General features: G+C 35.8%; 1 protein-coding gene across 1 annotated transcript in view; it reads left to right on the top strand.

Annotated features, from left to right (window-relative positions):
* Positions 1–2010: 2010 nt before the first annotated feature.
* The window catches only part of LOC140153488 (dipeptidyl peptidase 3-like), a 33212-nt gene continuing 21296 nt past the window's right edge, over positions 2011–13926 (top strand). Inside the window, exons 1-5 of the mRNA XM_072176251.1 lie at positions 2011–2502; positions 6303–6392; positions 8213–8350; positions 9475–9643; positions 12619–12737. Of these exons, the coding sequence (XP_072032352.1) occupies positions 2047–2502; positions 6303–6392; positions 8213–8350; positions 9475–9643; positions 12619–12737 (972 nt within the window). The 5' untranslated portion in view covers positions 2011–2046. The remainder of the gene's footprint in view (positions 2503–6302; positions 6393–8212; positions 8351–9474; positions 9644–12618; positions 12738–13926) is intronic.

The following is a 13926-nucleotide window of genomic DNA, read 5'->3' as shown; positions in this document are numbered from 1 at the left end:
CAATAACCAGAGATCAATGTCATCAGATTAAATCCTTTGACTGTAATAATCTCCTTTGAGAAGATTTATTTTATATTTTAAAGATAAAACAATATTGAAATTTATTTCATATGCATGCATGCAGAATTAAAGCCCATTGTATTGTATGACCCACATTCCACTGCATTAATTAAAAGCTTGTTAAATCCTTAATTACTAAGTTTATTAAGATTAACTAGGCAATTATAGTTAGGCTAAGTAAAAAATAAAACATGTTTCACGTCCGGGTTTTCAAAAAAAGGAGGAAGAGGGGCTTTTTATTTTCTATTTTTATCGTAAAATTGGTGTAAATACCCATTCTTAGAGCTGTTTTAGCGTACAATCCGTACATACAATAATGCCTGGAAAAAGGAGGAGGCCCTTTTTATTTGTTGTTCTGAGAGTTACACCCCCTCTAATGATCACAAAACCTTCCTAAAATGTTTCTTGTATCTTAACAAGGCTATAGAAAGCATCACAACTTCCTAGACATATTTTTTGATAAGTTATAACTGAATTTCAAAAAATAAAAAATTATTTGAGAAAACCTCAAAAAAGGAAGCGGGAGGGGACGTGAAACATGTTTATTTTTTTATTTGGCCTTATAGAAAGTTAAAAAAAATAAGATTACATTATGCAAATGCATTTTTACTTCTACTAGGCAACAAAGTGCATAAATTTTATTAATGAACTTCAACTTCCCATTGGAATTACACAGAGCTCCTCCGCTTCCGGCTCCTCCACTTCCGGCACCACCCCTGACTAATTAACTTAATTAAGCTGTTGTAATTAATTAATACATTTGTTTAATTGTATTTGTTATTTTATTCATTAGATTAATAATTTATCTTCAAAGTAAGACCAAAACCATTTGTTCATGATGAACTTGAGCAAAAATATAGGAATAAGTAGACAAAATGATTTAGCAAAATGTGACAGCACCGCCTTTTTTAGGGTCCCAGTATAAAAAACATGACCATATAATAGCTAAAACATGTTTAACCTAACTTGATGCGAAAGTTTATTTTTAACCTTTAGGGCTAGGCTCAGTCTCGGGTGGTCTAGACTAAAATTGGTAAAAGAAAAGATCGCCGACGCCGAGTGAACGCTAGCAATTGAATTTGAAACTACACCCAAATTCAAATGCGCAATAACGTCACTCCCACACCAAGGTGAAAAATCAGTTTATATAATCACAAGCATGTCAAGAACTGCAAAGTGCAAGCGGATTAGTAAATAGTAATGGGGAAACTAAAGGAAAAGTTGCCGAATTCGGCAACACAGACAGTTCGACAGTACAGAATTACATTGACACGTATAAGCTTATCTATTTACGCATTAATGTCAATATTTGCAAAGCAGAAAATACCTCTAATAATTACCCCAATATCTGTACATAATATTTTTCAATGCTTACCTTAAATAAACTAAAATTGAAGCCTCGAATCAAGCATTTTATAAAAGGTTGTTTACCATTTCCAGGCGACGGGACGCAGGAAGTGGTTGTTGAGTCAGATGAAATTATATTTAGTCGCTAAAGACAAGCAATTTATTTTGACCAATGAGCTGGAGCGTTGCTTGTTACTGTAGACTTTACGAGTAATTCCATTGCTTCAAAATGAAGCAGTCGTCGCTAGCGATTCGACTTTTGATTTGAAGTACGGTCTAAATTCGGGGGTGTACTAATGGGCTATTTATTGGGCACTTAAACCAGTCGTTTTTGGAGCTGTAAATAGGGTGTATAATATTAACTGCTTTAAAAAATTTAAAGTTTTTTTTACTGTGCCACAAAACAGTTACCTTTAAATGTGAATACCATGTAATTTCAAATTTCTGGTAAACAAATTTATAGTTATCGACCCCAATTTTAAATGGGTGAGCACCCCTTGGTCAAGTTGAAAGGTCATTCACATGTTTGATGCTTCCGGCTAAGAGCTTCTTCCGGCTGCTATCGATCAGCATCACTCAGCCGATTGTATACCCGTAACCCGGAATGAATGGGAAGCTTATCCATTTGTAAATGCACGAATGCAGGCCATCAGATTTCCTGCTTTCACTTTTGTTTTCAATTTCCTGAAACTAAAGCAGTGTAAATCATTGCCTTCAATTTACTTGCTTACCTCAGGCCAAGTAAACAGCATAGACAAATCATCCCAATTTTTTGTTCTCGGACGCCAGATTTCAAATTCAACAATTTCAACACCAGCTGTGAAAATGTCCACTGATTCTCAATTCATTATTCCCAACGATGTTCCCATTGTTAATCTTGAATGTACCACGGCTTTCAATGGGCTTACTCCCAAAGAAAAATTGTACGCCCACTATTTAACTCGAGCATCCTGGGCAGGAGGGCTCATCTGTTTGTTTCAAACGTCACCAGAGTCCCCAGGAATTTTTCTACTTCTGCAAAAATTGTTCAAGGCTGAGACTGTAGAACAACTGAAAGAACGGTCACTGAAGTCTGTCACTGAAAATGACTTCCAGGTAAGCGATATTGTCTTGGTTAATTCTATTATATCGGGCTGTTTTTTGTTTGTTGTTTTTTGCCATGAAAACTGGGCAATCTTTTTTCCTTTTGAGCCTGGGAATTGAATCACATTTATACTTCATTCATAATACGTCTTGCTCGAGAAGTCTAGCCAAGAATTTGCTCACCGATAGCTTGACATTCTAAGCTAGAGAGTAGAGACCATTGCTTTCAAAATCTAGTCGGATTCGCTGAAGCATGACACCGTGTTCAAAGCAATGGAAGTCTTCAGAAGTAAACACAGCCGATCACGACAGGCGATTGCATCAAAAAAGTTGCTAAAATTACACTTCAGCAAAATTTTAGACTGTTCAAAATAGGCAAATCTTGCTCAAAAGGTACAGTTGACTCATCGAAATTTTAACATTAACAGAATCAACAACCTCTAGTGAAAAAACCTGCACCGCTGTCCGACCGAAGCAAAGGACTCTAGCATCGAATGCGTAACTTTATATTGTGTGTAAATTCGAAGCTAGAGTTCTGGAGTAAAATAAAAAATAAAAGGCCCTAAAACAATGGATTGCGGAAAAGTATGTCTTTATTTTGATTGTCTACGTTTATGTTGAATACTCGGCACACACCGACACCGCCTGGCTAATAATTATTTGGTGCAGAAGAGACACTAAAATGAATACACGGGATCGATACACGTGTATTCCTATGCACGATTTTGATATCAGGCGAAAATCTTCTGATACCGGGTTAGAAAATGATGAATATCTCCCGTCATGATTTTTTTCTCAAGAAACCAGATTTGGTCTCATAAACTTGGAAATACGTGTTGAACAGATATGATAGTCGCTAGAATGCGCTTTGAACATTGGCCGTGCGCTTTGAACTCAAAATTTGACCATTTTATATTGCGTTGGTCCTGTTATGGACTACAGCGTGCAGCGTGTAGTACACCTGCACTCACTGTAGGCAGTATAAAAGTCGATGACCATTGACCTCAATGGGGTATACAAGCTTAATCACGCACAACCAAGATCGATTACCCGGCTATTGTGAGTAGCCTTAGTTATGTCCCTCGACTAATTATTAGTTTAAAAGAGCTTTAAAGGTTTGAACCAAATGGCTAATCGTGGCTGTGGATTTAACCTACCATGGCGATTCCTGCCATGAAGATATAGGGTCGAAGACACTGTGCGGCAGGTTCTGTCAGATACGGTGCTCCAGGCAGAGCCTTGTTGAAAGGCTAGCCAAAACATGTAAACAACAATTACGCATTGCATGATCAGCTAGTTAGGAAATTGTTATCAATATATAAATCAAGCTCCTTATTTTGGTCTTCTAATGCTCTTTGTCATGCCCAATATTAATAGTTCCATATTTGGGCATTGTTGACATCATATGTGATGCGATCAAGCAAAATGAGGCGGATGTCGGGAATATTGATTTTGAGATATAATCAATAATAGTATTCAGCTTCCTTTGCATTTTATTGTTCTGAGCAACACTAAAATGGTTATATCTCTGGAACCATAAGTCTAATTATAATGGGGTTTTCAGCAAAATAAAGCTCTGAGAATGGCTCATATAATGAGATTGAAAACTGAAATTTGATTTTGATCGACATCAGACTCATTTTGCTTGATCGCATCACATATATCTGTCCAATCACTATCAATTTTTTTTTTGGCTGATCAATATTCATGTATAAGTGATCAGCCAATCAGCATGATCAGAGTGTGTTTAAAAGTTTGTGTTTGATTTAAACTAAAGTCATATGATCCAAACCTGGATCCATACAAAAATTACAATTTTACAAGTTTTTTATCATAAAGCTTGAAAGTTGAATCACAAAATGATGCCATGATAGTGGAAATAATTGTCATAAATGATAAAATGAAAGTAAGTCAGAAATGGTAAAATAATAGGCCTACTGGTATACCATATCAGTGGCTCCGAACCGAGTGAGAGGGGCCTGGGGATTCCCCCACCAATAAGTTTGGTAGGGAATAAGTACCATATGCTCCCCATAATTTCATTTAAAATTCACAAGTTCATTTAAAATTCACAATTTCATTTAAAATTCACAATTTCATGTAAAATTCACAATTTCATTTAAAATTCACAATTTCATTTAAAATTCACAATTCCATTTAAAATTCACAATTCCATTTAAAATTGACAATTTCATTTAAAATTCACAAAAATAAAATTCACAATTTCATTTAAAATTCACAATTTCATTTAAAATTCACAATTTCATTTAAAATTCACAATTTCATTTAAAATTCACAATTTCATTTAAAATTCACAATTTCATTTAAAATTCACAATTTCATTTAAAATTCACAATTTCATTTAAAATTCACAATTTCATTTAAAATTCACAATTTCATTTAAAATTCACAATTTCATTTAAAATTCACAATTTCATTTAAAATTCACAATTTCATTTCAAAATTCACAATTTCATTTAAAATTCATATTTTAGGGTAAAATTCGTAATTTTTTGGGTATAATTCATAAGTTTAAGGTAACATTCATAATTTATAATAAGGACTACAGTGTATATACCTGTACAATTCATAAAAAAATGTATTTCGAAAGCTTATAGGCACAAACGCAGGGGGAATACCCCTCCCACACCCACCCCTTCACCGTTTTATGCCTTGGAGCAGACCCCTTATTGATGCCCCCCCCCCAATATTAAAAAAATTTCAGAGCCTCTGTGTGTCTATAATGAAGAAAAACCACTATGTATGCATATTAGTATTACCGTACTAATTCATTGATTATAAAAACTGTCTTTCACTAAACAATAAACTTAAACAAGAAATCCAGTTTATGGCTAGAAAACAGGCTGGGAAATAAGTGGGGACCAGGGGCCATTTAGCCCCTGGCTCATTGAAAATAGCCCCTGGTTCCCGGTAAAACCCCGTGAACCAGGGGCTATTTTTTTACAAAGTAGCCTGGGTCCGGCGCTTCATATTTCCCAGCCTGATTGAGTGAGGTATCAAAATGTACATAACAAATTTTCCCATCCATTGAATAGCCTCTGGTTCATTGAAAATAGCCCCTGGTTCCCTGTAAAACGCTGTGAACCATTGGCAATTTTTCTACAAAGTAGCCCCTGGTCCGGCGCTTCTTATTTCCAAGCCTGCTAGAAAAGTATGAGTGATCTGAAAAATAATTTCACAATTTTGTGTAAAAAAAGACAAAAGTGAAATTGTATTGTAAAGTGAGTTTAATCTGTACCATAATAAATGGTTCACCAGAAATTGTGTACATGTGCACTATTACATGTAATTCAAGCTTGAAATGCTCTTGAAATGTTTGTATGCCCTACTAAAAAAGTGAAGTCATAAAGTTGATCTGAAAAATAAAGCAATTGAAAGTGAAACTGTATATTTGGTATACTCAGAATTACAAATTGAAAGGCAACTGAATCGTTTCAGCTGAATGACTTTGATCTCCAATGGATCACCAGAAATATTTGCACACTGTACATGAAATTAACCGGAACCAAATTTGCCATAAAATTTGTCTTATATCGCGAATTAAAAAAAAAAATCAAAATTATTTGATATCAGAAGGGTATTCAGAATGCACTTTGGTGTGTCTGATGTTCTCTCGGGTCCCACAAAAATACCGTACAAAGGTGACCGAGCCTTTGAAACTCATGTTCATCTGTTAATTAATTGGCCATGATTTAGTTTCTATGTGCAACATACAGACAATCGCTTTTTTTGTTTGTAGAATCACATAATTATTTGATGTAATAATTGTTGTTGTTTGTTTGTTTATTCAGTCTCTGTTGACATATGCAGCAGCTTTCTTTGCCAATCTTGGAAACTACAAGTCGTTTGGAGATACCAAGTTTGTTCCAGATCTTCCAAAGGTACATTGTATGATGGACAGCATTCAACCTCACAGTTAATCCTATAATATTCAGTCCAAAAAAAAAAAAAACAGTCATAATATATCATTTGTAGAATTTTTAAAAATTATATTGTGACTTTTAAACCAACTCTCATGTTTAAGAAAAATCTCATAACCCCAGTAAATAATGTAAAGAAATCATTTAAAAAGATTTTTCTCATAACCTCAGTAATTTTTCTCATAACTCCCAGTAAAGAAATCATTTAAAATGATTTTTCTCATAACCCCAGTAGTGAGTTTTTTAATAAATTAAATAAGGGTGGTTCTTATTTTACAAAAGTCTGAAATTCCATGCTCCTACCCCTTAGAATGGTTCAGTTGGATGAAAAACTTATTCTGTAAAATTTTCAGGAAGATCGGACAATATTTACTGGTAGCCCAAGAGCCTCCAATATGGTGACCCCTGTCATGATTATTGGTCATCGGACATTTTTGCGCAATTTTAGGGGAGTATATTTTCAAAATAGAGTGTCTCTTGATATTCAATCTTTCTAAATGCATTAACAGTAACTAGTTTAACATGTATATAACAAAGGGTGCCTTGTATTTACTTCCATTGTTGTTTTAAACTCAACCAGATATGGCACTTCGTGCTGCGAATACTCCTAAATACCGGTCTTTGGCCATTTTCAAGCATTTGTAAGGGGGTCTAATATAAACAATAGAGTGTCTCTTGATACTCAATCTTTATAATTGCATTAACAGTAACTAGTTTAACATGTATAACAAAAGATGTCTTGTATTCACTTCCATCGATTTTTTAAACTTAACTAAATATGGTAGTTTGTGCCGTGAGTACTCCTAAATACCGGTCAACTGCTGTTAATGCAATTACAAAGATTCAGTATCAAGAGAAAATCTATTTTGAAAATAAACCCCTTATAAAAGTTGCTCGAAAATGGCTGTTGACCGGTATTTAGGAGTACTCACGGCACAAACTACCATATTTAGTTGAGTTTAAAAAATCAATGGAAGTGAATACAAGACATCTTTTGTTATACACATGTTAAACTAGTTACTGTTAATGCAATTACAAAGATTGGGTATCAAGAGACACTCTATTTTTTATATTAGACTCCCTTACAAATGCTTGAAAATGGCCGAGGACCGGTATTTAGAAGTATTCGCAGCACGAAGTGCCATATCTGGTTGAGTTTAAAACAACAATGGAAGTAAATACAAGGCACCCTTTGTTATATACATGTTAAACTAGTTACTGTTAATGCATTTAGAAAGATTGAATATCAAGAGACACTCTATTTTGAAAGTATACTCCCCTAAAATTGCTCAAAAATGTCCGATGACCAATAATCACGACAGGGGTCACCATATTGAAGGCTCTTGGGCTACCAGTAAATATTGTCCGATCTTCCTGAAAATTTTACAGAATAAGTTTTTCATCCAACTGAACCATTCTAAGGGGTAGGAGCATGGAATTTCAGACTTTTGTAAAATAAGAACCACTAAATAATGTAAAGATATCATTAAAAATGATTTTTCTCATAACCCCAGTAAATAATGTAAAGAAATCGTTTAAAAAGATTTTTCTCATGACCCCAGTAAATAATGTAAAGAAATCATTTAAAAAGATTTTTCTCATAACCCCAGTAAATAAAGTAAAGAAATCATAGATTTTTCTCATAACCCCAGTAAATAATGTAAAAAATTCATAAAAAGATTTTTCTTATAATCCCAGTAAATAATGTAAAGAATTCATTTAAAAAGATTTTTCTCATAACTGCAATAAATAATATAAAGAAATGTGGGTTTTTTTTGCAGGACAAGTTAGGAGGCATCATTCGTGCCAGTGCTGCATATGCTGCTGACCAGGCAGGAGTGGACAAGTTATGGAAGGATTGTGGCGATGCTATTTATTCACTATCCAAGAAAGAACAACAACTCGGTCTTGGAGACAAGGTAAAGTGCATACAATATTTGAAATCCAGTTTTGCTATAATGCCTTTAGATGAGGGAGTACATTTTTGTAAATCTCACTGCCCGGGCCTAGAAATTTAGCGAGAATCCTTTCTCACATAGATTCTCGTAGATAAATTTGCATGAATCTAAAGAGATTCTAAACAGTTCCCCTGTGGAAGATTTTGGAAATATCTCCTACAGGGGGAGTATGAATTTCAAATGGAATGAACACATTAGCAGTTCCATTTGTAACTCACCCTCCCTCAGTGGAAGATTCAGATTGAATCTTTCTCAAAGGGTGTAATTGTATGGAATGCAAGTAGAGCTGCTTATGTCACACTTATGAAAACATGAGTGTGATTTGCAAATTGAGGCTACCTGAATGGGTGACTCTATTTGAAATCTACACCCCTTGTGTGGGAGATTAATGTTATGTCTTCCATAGGGGGTGTATGGATATTAAATGGAACAGCCCTATGTGCATAAATCTGTTGACATTTGAATGTGGTTTCTGGCAATCAGAGAAGCAGTGCCGTACTATTACGCTGACTTTCGTATTCGCTCCGCTTGTCCAAACACTCAAGTATCAGAAGGATGGTCCACAATAGCGTGATTCACGTAACCTGAATGGGGATTAAAAAGCTGTCACGTAGAACCATGTGCTTCTATTGTCCAATTTGCCATCAAAATTTCATACGGAAACAGTTCAGACCCAGTACACGATCATGTCAGAAATTAATATTTTGTTCTGGGTCTGATTATTCGGACTATCAGAGAAGATATCTTGCTCTTCCCATAATGCATTTCTCTCATTTCAATTTTCTGTACTGATTTGCTATCTAGTGCAACATGCGTCGATAGTGACAAAATGAATGAACAGAGCACATCCACATCTTGCAAAATATGTTAATTATGGACCCCCTCTTTAGCAAGTCTATTCTCCAACTGAAAACAAAAGGAACCTGTACAAAGTAATGGGTGTGTCATTTGATGACATGAGCGGTGATGTATCATGTTGCAAAGGATTCTGGGAAGGGCAAGATAACTTCCTTCCTGGTTTAGTAATTATGTGAAGGTCAAGAAACCTTTAGTTATTTATTTCTTCTTACATGCATATATTACAGGGAATCAGCACTTACTTTTCCCTGAACTGCACCATGGATGATGCAGAAAAAGCCAAGAAATTTATGGATGAGAAGAGCATTAGTGCATACAATACCAGGCTGTTCAAGAAGGTGGCAGATGATGGGAAGGTCACATATGAGGTCCGTCTTGCCTCAGCAGCTGATGCAGGTGAGATCTATGCACATTTTGTTTTTAGCTGGTTTTGTTTTTCAAAGAAGAAGATGGAGAGATTTCGGTGATAAAATCTATCTCATTCAATGAATTGATCAAGAAAGTAGCTTTGTCTGTCATTCAACTACTTTCTTCCTCATCAGGGTTATAGCCAGGCAAATTTTTAGTGCCGGGTGAAATTTAAATGAAATGGTAAAAAAAATGAAATTTTGAAACGAATTGCTAATTTTCATACTGATTGTTCATTGATTTTGAAACATTTGAGACTGGAGTGCTGGGTATTTGGGCTCAAAATTAACTTGAGTGCCGGGTGAAAATTAAGAGTGCCGGGCGGGTCCGCCCGCCACCGCTCAGCGTAGCTGCAACCCTGTTCCTCATGGGTGAGCAGCCTCACCCACCCAACACACATTTTGCCCACATTCTTTTGGCATTCAAAGACAGCTCATATTTTTTTTAATAACCCCACTACCCCAGTAACATTTTGCATCCAAGATGTTTTGTTTTGATGGTATGGGCAAAAAATGGCATCCTGATTTCCATGGTGGTATGCCACTCAAACTTTTCTATGGGCCATTATGAGAAAGATACATGTTTTTACTTCTGATATCCAACCCATGGAGCAATTGAACTTGAAGCTTGGTGTCAGATTGTTTTGATGTCATCAGGCCTCAATGTAAGGTACAAAACACCATCTGAAAAGATTAGACCACCCTCCTTTAAAGGGTGTCTCCGGCAATCACAACATTATGCCTTATATGTAAGAAAATTAATTATCAAGCATGAATCACATGGTTTTATTTAAAACAAACTCATAGTGACCATAAAAACGAATAAAAACATTATTCAACACGCGATATTCAAAATTCCCGGGCGCCGATATTGTTGAGTGCAATGACATCCCAGTAATACAAAGAAGGCTGACGACAATTGAGCACAAACAACCAATACGTCATTGCACTTAGACAATTTCGGTACGGGAATTTTGAATATCGCGTTTTGAGAGGCGACTGTTTTTATTTGTTTTTATGGTCAATATGTGTTTGTTTTAAATAAAACCATGTGATTCGTGCTTGATAATTATTTCTCTAACATATAAGGCACAATGTTATGTGTAACGGGATCCGATACCCCTGGGTACGTTATAATAAATCACGCCCTCTTTGGGTCCTTTGAGTCTCCATCATGGCAGAATAGCAACTAAACCACGTCGTCTTTGCCTCCTGATTTATTGTAGTTTTATGAAGCGTTACATCACGCAACATGGTGTCAGAGTGGTTATCTGACATTGTGGAGGACTCCGCCCGTACAGAAAGCGAGTCCAGTCGCCGTGGGCGCCGTTAAGACTGTGAAAATGCAAGATTTCATCTGGTCATCGGGCGTAAAATATAAGCTTTCTGAACGAACCGTCAGTTTCCGTGAGAAGCCGATTGGCCGAAAGTTGAGGTGACGAGCTGTCGTACCTAATTGCCTACGGCTGTATTTTAGAGAACTGATGGAAGTGCGTATCGATCGGCGAATGCATGAATGTGAATCTGGTCCAAATTTTTGGTAGTATCAAATTTTAAGAATGGATACTGTATAATCTGATAATCGTCCTTGAGTGTGGACACCAGCTTGGAAGAACTGTGACGTTTGTAAATCGTCGTGTATCATAGACTGTTTGCTGAGCTAAAATAAATGTAAGCAAGATTGCAAGCATAAATTAAAGCAAGTGACAGTGAGCTGTACAGACTTGAACTTTTGTTGATGATGAGTCAATCTTCAACCGCCTTGGGTTGACCTGTAACCTGTATGTATATAGTTATCCAAGACCCTTAAAACCGTGAGGAAGCTATACTATTGTGGTTAAAATTTGCAATCCAAGACCCTTAAAACCGTGAGGATGCAAATGGACTTAGTTGGTCATCAAGATGCTCCAAGAGATGAGATGCACCTGGACTCAAGAAATATCAACAGAAGCCCAGCAACACAGTGGATGTTGTTTAGCGGTGAAAGGATCTGCTTTTAAAATGGGACTTGACTTGCTGGTCATTGCTGCCTTCTTCAAGCATGGAAAATACATCATTACATGGACAGATTACATTTATATTCATGATATTGTGAACATTTCAAAAATCAAAATTGAAGATCAAAAGTTTGTTGCTAAAGAAAATGACAGATAGAGCAACTTTAAGTTTAAAATAATATGTGTGACATAATCTAATAACAAATCATTCTATGATTGAACTTCATCAACGCTTTTAATGGACAATTTGAACAATGAGACTTCAGCAACGATGAACAAACTTTCTGGGAATTACACAGCATACCAAACTTTGTCGCCAATCATCTGTTTAAAAAGAGACAATAATTTTTCAAGTATGAACTGGTACCATCAGAACAGAGCTTTTGGCATATTGTTTATTTGTCAAAGTCATTGTTTTCATTGAAGGAAAATATCCAAAAATCGTAATCCTTGTTCTGGAGATACCGTACTTGTGTTACTTATAAAATGACTTTTAACAAAAATCACAGGTAATGAACAGTTTGATTTAATCACAACCACATGGACAGTCAAATTGACAATATGGACACTTGAAGAGATTTAGTGAAAAAATTCTTTGAGCATAGAATTTTATTTCTCATTTTTTCTAAAGGAAAAGAGATGTAACGGGATCCGATACCCCTGGGTGCGTTATAATAAATCACGCCCTCTTTGGGTCCTTTGAGTCTCCATCATGGCAGAATAGCAACTAAACCACGTCGTCTTTGCCTCCTGATTTATTGTAGTTTTATGAAGCGTTACATCACGCAACATTATGATTGCCGTAGACCCCCATTAAATTAAATGTACTTAAATTATACATTTGTATATATGTTCAAGATTAGATTGACATGCATCAGTAGGGACTAGAGATGACATCAGTTATATAATGTCTCCATAGATGTATACACTTTGACTGAATGAAATTTGCTTAATTGTTTTTTGCTAGGTGGTGATGAGAAGTTGAAGCTTGGTAGCTATGACTATGATAATGCTACATTTAATGTAACCAGAGGAGACTATTCACCTCTCATGGAAAGGATTGCACAAAATCTAGCTAAAGCAAAGGTAAGGGGTAGTAAACATCTGGAATACTGTTTTGAACTTCGGTGTACACAGCTTAAAGCATATAAGGGTTCATATTGAAATTCCCTTACACAGGAAGGTGTGCGCCATCCTGCAGCTTTCCTGTGCTAGCCTTCTTTTGTTAAAATCCTGGGCAGGGTGTATCACTGATGCATATAATCCATCCGTTGTATGACCGAGCTTTCCTGAGGCGCGCGCTTAGTGAGGGGAATCCTGCCTTCTTTCTGTGTGAAAACGTGGTAGGGTATTTCAATATGAGCCCTAAGGGGATGGTCAACTCTTTATGTTTAGCCATAAAGGGAGATATTGTGATGGTGTATCTTCTTTGTGTATGTAGGTGTAATTGGTATACATGCAAGTACAATAACCAATTGGCAACAGTCCACTTAAAATGCGAGTTCATCTAAATATGTGAGGGGAATTTTACCATTACCGTCACATTTTAGTTTTTAAAAGTGTAAAATTATGGTATCTAATTATTATGGAAAGAGAAACAGGCATAGGTTCATATATTTTGCTTTATTTTGTAAATGTAAATGTTTATAATAACAGTTGTGTAACCCTTGATGGCTGTCCAAAATAGTGAACCAAAATGACATTTGATTGTTTAATCCTGATTGCAAGTGAGGACAACCAATACCGCACATACAACAGGATGTTATTGAAAAATGTGAGGAAAATTAAATGTCCGCATATGTTTAAAAATAAAAGAATGTGTGTAAGATATGTAAATATATGCACATTTTATGCTAATTATTAGAAATAAAGCTATATTCAGCTCAGATATTATATTTTATTAAAGGGCAGGTCTATTGCAAATCAAAAAATAATAAAAACTGAAAATAACATCTGCAAGGTTTTTCACCCCTTTCCCAACTTTGACTCGCCGTATCTCGAAATGGCTGAGTGCGACTTACGGCGGGTTTCGTCAGAGCGGGTCACATATTTATAATACAAATGAAGTAGATCATAACCTTATATAGTGTAATCAATTTAATACTACACACATTTCATTTGTTTAGTACAGTCCAACCTCTTTAATCCGTACATACATTTTGAGAGCGTGCAGAGCGTAAACACGGAAGTGGGGTTCTGATTGGCTGAATCAATCGTCTGACAGTCATAGCAACAGACCGATAATCTGATTGGCCGATTACGCGTCAAAACCTTG

Source organism: Amphiura filiformis, chromosome 5 (assembly GCF_039555335.1).
Source record: "Amphiura filiformis chromosome 5, Afil_fr2py, whole genome shotgun sequence".
In the NCBI taxonomy this organism is placed as follows: domain Eukaryota; kingdom Metazoa; phylum Echinodermata; class Ophiuroidea; order Amphilepidida; family Amphiuridae; genus Amphiura; species Amphiura filiformis.
Note: the sequence above shows the minus strand (reverse complement) of the source record. Positions and strands in the feature narration are given on the sequence as shown.